Below are 6,663 nucleotides of genomic sequence, written 5' to 3'. Positions count from 1 at the left end.
GATGAAATACCATAAAACACAATCATGTTGATTGATTCATAACATGAAAGAAATTTGTAGACCATAGAAATAGAAGACAGTTACAGCGTTCTCAAATACAGATGAAACACAATCAGATAACTGGAAATAGAGTTTTCTCAACATATCAATGGTCGTATGCTAGAAAAGTTTATACTAAAAAGTGGGTGCTATATTATAGTCTTACAAACTAAAAGCCCTTTGCATGGCATTCTGAACACATCAAAGAGGAAATAAGGAGAAAATGCATCAAGGGAATGGAAAATGATTCTCTCAGTTGCTAGTTGGAAAAAATAAGTTATTTATTTAGATCCATATGACTAGATTGAACCTCAAAGGAGGCAAGTCTAAAAAAAATAGCACCAAATGCTGAGTGAACAGAACATAATATGAACAAAAGGAAAGAACTCAATAGTCTTCAAAAGTTTGATCCATATGTCTCAATAGAATTACTTGAAACCATGTCTTCAAATGATAAATACTGAATCAAGACCAATTGTGTGAATATACTTGACTGAGTTTATTACTTAACAGATGTTTTAAAATGGAAGACTTTCTATTTTTCTTTTTTGCTTTTGCCTAGTCATAGTAAAATTATCCAAGAGCTTGACATTCCAACCTATTAGCACAGAAAAATAGTAACTATCAGTATACTTATGAATAGAAATTCAACAAATATTAACTTCAATTATCTCCACTTTTAGATGCTGGCACGGAGAATTCTATTCAACATGTAAGTTTTACAAAAACGATTTTTCTGGAATTCATCAAACATAATACTGAAGTAATGATCTCAAAATATGAAAAGTCCTAGCTAAGAAAATAGAACCAATAGGCATAGGTGCCAATAAAATTGCAGAATCCAAAGGTAACAGAACAAGGCAAAACAATACCCGACTCAAAAATGTCATATGATGATAAGAATTAATTTTATTAAAGGAATATTACCTTGGAGTAATACGACAATACAGAAGACAACAGTGAAAACCATAGCAAACGTGCTGCTACTGGAAGATGACGATGCCTTAGCAGCTTTCATCTTCTTCAAGGCTTTCATTCGCTCTATCCTCGCACGCTTTAGCATGGCGAGTTCAGTGATCTCCCTGATTAGCTTCTGGTCAGCTACATCCCACGAAGGAGCTCGAGGAGGTCTTGGAGGTTTGGGAGCCTTCTTATTACTGGACATTTTACGTTTCTCCTTTTCTGGGGTATTATTCTCTGCATATTCTACTGAGTACAACTTGTTTGTCACTTTCACCATGTCCATTGAAACTACAGTTAACTTTGACTCCTTGCAGCATCCACTATACCTATCTTCACCTTTTATACAATCTCCAGCAAACCCACAAGAAATCTTAGTAAGTATTATCTTTCCTTGTTTTGTGTTACCTTGAGTAGAGACATCCTTTGACTCATAATCAGTCAAAACCAACCCACTTTCAAGATCAACTTCAGCATCCTCATCCTTTGCACTCTTATGATCCATCTCAAACCCACAATTGATAAAAACAAAACTAATCCAACTTTTATCCCTTCTTGTTACCTACCCTGCAAAATTATTTCCTCTACAGTGTTTCCCTTAACTAAATCCTTAAACTCAATCCACCTCCTCAACAAAAGATATCACAAAATAAAAAAAGTGAACCCAGGAATGGACTGACCCTGCATCATAACAAGAGACATAGTTCAATCAGTTTCCCAAAAGAAAAATTCTTACTTCTAATTAGTAAGCCAAAGAAAAATGAACTGAAGTTAAGTAGATATAACTGGGCACTTATGAAAATTGGAGAAAGACATAAAGTTTAAATTTTTAAACTAGGTTGAGGACGGCATTGCGGAAAAGTGGATACCTTGCTTGAAAGGAAGAGAAAGAAGGCGAGATCCGATGAGGGACAAAAAAGCAGGAGAAAAGGGGCTTTTTTTTTTTTAATCAAATGGGACAATTTTATTTTATTTTTATTTAGGGTTGATTTTAAATTATTATAAAAAATAAAATAAGTAGTAATAAATATCATGATTTTTGAGTTAAAAATTGTAATATCGAATTATTTTTTTAACTCAAGTTGTAAAAAAAAATTTAAGTTTTAATTTTATTTATTTATGATCTCAAAGTCATATATGTTTTTTTATCTTACATAATTTTTTTTTACATTTTATGATTTTGAAATCATTTTTCTTTTTAAAAAAATTGTTTTAGGATTTTTTATAATGTTATATTTTCTTTTGTTTTGCTTTTAATTATTTTAAAAAAGATTTTAAATAATTGTATTTATTTCATTATTAAATAAATATTTTAAGTTTACTATTATTAGTTTTATTTAATATATTGTATATATTTTTTATATGATTTTATTTAATATGTTATATATTTTTTAATATTATTTTATTTAAACTACTTTATATAATTTTTAATATTTTTTATTTAATATATTTTATATATTTAAAATTTAGATAATTTTTTAATAATATTATTGAATTTGATTTTTTTAATGAAATAAATAATATAAAATAGTTAAATATTAAAAAAGAAAATTTTAAAAGACTTTAATTCAAAAATTTAAGACATTTAAGTAAAAATTATATATTTTCTAATATAATCCTAGTAATTATTGATAAGTAGACGGTTAATATAATTTCTATTTTTTTTATTTTTTTTAATTTGTATTGTTGATTTTATATTAATATATTATGTTTTTTAATTTAATAATTACTTTTATTATTAAATTATTAAATGTTGTTAATAGTAATTTTTTATATAAAATAAATAATATTATTTCATAAATTATAAGTTAATATTAATAATAAAATATTTTAATATTTATTTTAAAATTTTAGTTTTTTAAAATTTAAGTATTTAAAATAAAACAAATATTAAAAAATATTAAATAACATTATGTTAGTTTTTTTATTTCATTTAAAAAAAATAAAATTCAATAACATTATTAAAACATTATCTAATTTTTAAATACACAAAATATATTAAATAAAACAATATTGAAAACTATATAAAATATTTTAAACAAAACAATGTTAAAAAAATATATAACACATTAAATAAAATAATATTAAAAATATATACAAAATATTTAATAAAACCAATAACAACTAAAACTAATAATATTTATTTAATAATTAAATAAATAAAATTATTTATATTTTTTTCAAAAAATTAAATAAAAAATTCTAAAAGAAACTTTAAACGTAAAAAAGGATACAACTTCAATGTCGTAACATATAAAAAGTAAAATAAACTTATAAATTTAAAGTCGTAAGATAAAAACAACATATACAATTTTAAAGTCGTAAATAAAATAAAATTTTATAACTTCAGTTAAAAAAATAAAAAATAAAAAATTTAAAATCAATCCACAAATTTAAAATAATAACACTTATTATGACTGATGGTATTTTATAATAATTTAAAATTCAACCACAAATAGAAAAAAAAAAAAATTGTCCCGTTTGATAAAAAAAAACCCGTGAAACGGAGTTCACAACGTTACAGGGAAACTACTACCTCACTGCCTGCAATCTTAATAGTTCAATTGAAATTTAAACTCTCTCATTTTTTGTCTCTCTTTTCATTGCCAGAGCCAATTCCATCTGATGTCTTCAAAAAACGGCACATTTATAGGAAGGAAGCGCGCCGACAGTTGGCAACACTGTATTCCTATTTTTTTTTTTTCTAGTTTTGTTTTTATTCTCTAACTTTTTCATAACCTCTTTCGATTGAATTTTTCGTCAAACCGTGTCTCAAAAACATGGTTTTAAATTACTAAGTTTAGTATCTACTCGGTAGCTCAGTTGACTCAACTTATTTTAGTTTAAGTTAACCGTGTTAAAATTTGATAAAAAAAAAATAACGCTTATTAACCTAGTTTTTTCTTTATTAATAGTAAATTAGTGACTGATTTTGTTCTATGGACGACGCCTTTGAACACGTTTTTCTTACCTAATCTATTTCTACTTTAGAGACAGTTGTGCTCGATTTATGGATACTTCTTCACCGACACTTTTTCTGGGGCTTTTTATTTATTTAATTGTGAATGGTTATAATATAAAAAGAAATGAGTGTTTTTATTCGATATTTTATTCTTAAATCAGTTTCATTTATAGTACTAATACAAAACGTTCAGTAAAGATTCATTTTCAACCTACATACTCTTTATATATATAAAAAAAATGGTATTATAAGAAAATCTAAAAAGATAAACTTAGAAATTTTTAAAACTTTTTTTAATTAAAATTAGAGTTTTATTTCAATCATCAATATACTAACTTTTGTTATATAGATAGTTGAGGTAATAATTTAATTTTAACTAAATAATCTCAAAAGTATTTAAGGTACTAAATTTTGTCAAGAAAAAACACTCGCAATATCAGGTTTAATAAAATGAACCTTCTATATTTAATTTATTGTTTATTTAATTTTAAAATGGAAAGAATTTTCATTTGAAAAACGTGTTTTACGCTCCCCCTTCACGCACGCGTCTTTATTTAATAAATAAGATTGACGTAATAAATATTCGTTCATAAAGGACCTACCGTTGCCCCCCTTTTTTGGTTTTGGGGGGTTATGTTGCCTAATAAAATAAATTTATCTGGCATTAATTTTAACCTCTACTCATGTTGGCTTGGTTTTGCATTGATAGCCAACAAATTTTATGTCCTGAACTAATAGTAAATAGTTTTTCTATAGCAGGATGGAAATTTTAAGAGAAAAGGTTATAATTTACGAAAAAATCTACATTTGAAAAATTCTTATGCATAATTTATTTTTATTTTATTTTACTAAAATGGATACTTATATTTATCTTATCTCATAAAAATAATAGAAATTTGAATTATGATTAATTCAACGTGAAACCTTGTCTTACTCGTCAGTGAACCTCTCATTTATTTTTATTTTTTTGCACGGCAAAAAGGATTTTTAAATTAATAACAAGTGACATTGTTACAAGTAGTTACAATAGCCACAAACAATTAAAGTAATAAGAATCCAATAAATAAAACACAATCGGTTCAGATATTGCCTTATACAGTGAGCCATAATAATTTAAATACCGCTCCCCTGCATAATCTCATTAATCCCTATCTGATATGTTTGCAAGCAGAGCCCCACACATACAATGATGAGTCAAACTCCTTGATATTGGCCTTACACCATGACCAAGATTTGTATCTTACTGCTTCAAATACCTCTTCTAAATTCATAGTCTTCATGTTGAATTTTATTGCATTTCGATGTAGCCAAATCTCCCATACTACAGCTGCCAATAATGAAATTGTTTCCGTCGGTAATGAAACTTGTCTGTTTATTATTAAAACATCTTAAATAATGATTTTGGCAACTGTAATACAATGACATTATAGCATGTCTTGTCTCTTTTGGTTGCAGGATTGGATATAAAAGGTAGAATGTGCACCAACTTTTCCATATAGTTTAAAATTATGTATAGCCAATTCTTTTATACCTATATTTTTATTTGTCAAGAAATTGGGTTCAGCCAAATGAAAAAAAAAATGGAGGTGGGTAGGACCAGTGCACCAAAATAAGTGAGAGATATGCTGGGTATCTCAAAAGAATGATTCCTTATAATGATCCTGCCCTATTGACCAGTATTAATCTATGCTGATAGTTTGCCTTGGGACAATTGTTTCTTTCCACTCTCTGTTTTAAAAGAGGAAGAGGCACACAAGTTGTCAAGTATGGGAGGCAAGGTGAGAGTGACACTCCTAAAATATGAACTCCTTCCCCATCAATCAGAATGAGTTTTCAATTAAATTTTAATTTAATCTGATTTAACTTTTTATAATTTTTGTATACACTGTTTGAACCGTGTTTATAAATAAACTGTATAAAAACATTATTATAACTAATAAGGTTGAATTCGGCAGAAAAGATTAGTCTTCCAAACACCAAAACTTAATATTTAAACTTTTCTATAACATTAGCATCTAACTATGTTTAAAAGAGAATTGTCTTTAAAGAAATATGTTTGTGAAAAACAAAAAAAAAAATATATATATATTAAACTGAATGAGTTTATCTATAAAAAAATATTAAACTCTTCTATTCACATTATCATTTGCTAGTTTACATTCTTCATTAATAATTTTATAATTTATTCTCTGACATTGCCCTTATATAATTTTTATTAATTTTTAATTGAATATACAAGTAGATAGATCAATCAGCACTTTAGGGTTTCTCAAATTAACCTATTTGAATTACTCTTTTATTAAAGAATTTTAGTTAAATGCATTAACGTTTACCAATTGTTCTTACTTATTTTTCTTCACTTTTGCAATTTTGCTTTAAACATCTCAACGCTTAAGTGTGAATGTAGTTAAAAGAATGAAGCCATGTGCCTCTACAACGAAAAAACTAAAGCAACACATATATGAAAGGAGTTATGTGTCTCTTTGATAGATACTAATGTAGTGTAATAGATGTGATACTTACTATTTAAGAAGTGATTATTTTGTATGTACTCAATACTCTCAGTTTATAAATCTGAAAAAATAGTCAACATCGATCCATATTTTCTAACAGATTAAATTAACCAAGAAACAAAGACTGACTTGTTTAAGTAATAGCTTAATTCTCTTTAAAAAAATATTTTAAATTTAAACTTTGTTTAT

General features: G+C 26.1%; 1 protein-coding gene across 1 annotated transcript in view; it reads right to left on the bottom strand.

Moving 5' to 3' along the window:
* The window catches only part of LOC102667557 (uncharacterized), a gene marked incomplete in the record, with an annotated part of 2,842 nt that extends 835 nt beyond the window's left edge, over window positions 1-2,007 (bottom strand). The window contains 1 exon segment of the mRNA XM_014770110.2: window positions 967-2,007. Coding sequence (XP_014625596.1) covers window positions 967-1,504 — 538 coding nt within the window.
* Window positions 2,008-6,663: the final 4,656 nt, after the last annotated feature.

Source organism: Glycine max, chromosome 17, assembly GCF_000004515.6.
Source record: "Glycine max cultivar Williams 82 chromosome 17, Glycine_max_v4.0, whole genome shotgun sequence".
NCBI classification, from domain to species: domain Eukaryota; kingdom Viridiplantae; phylum Streptophyta; class Magnoliopsida; order Fabales; family Fabaceae; genus Glycine; species Glycine max.
Note: the sequence above shows the minus strand (reverse complement) of the source record. Positions and strands in the feature narration are given on the sequence as shown.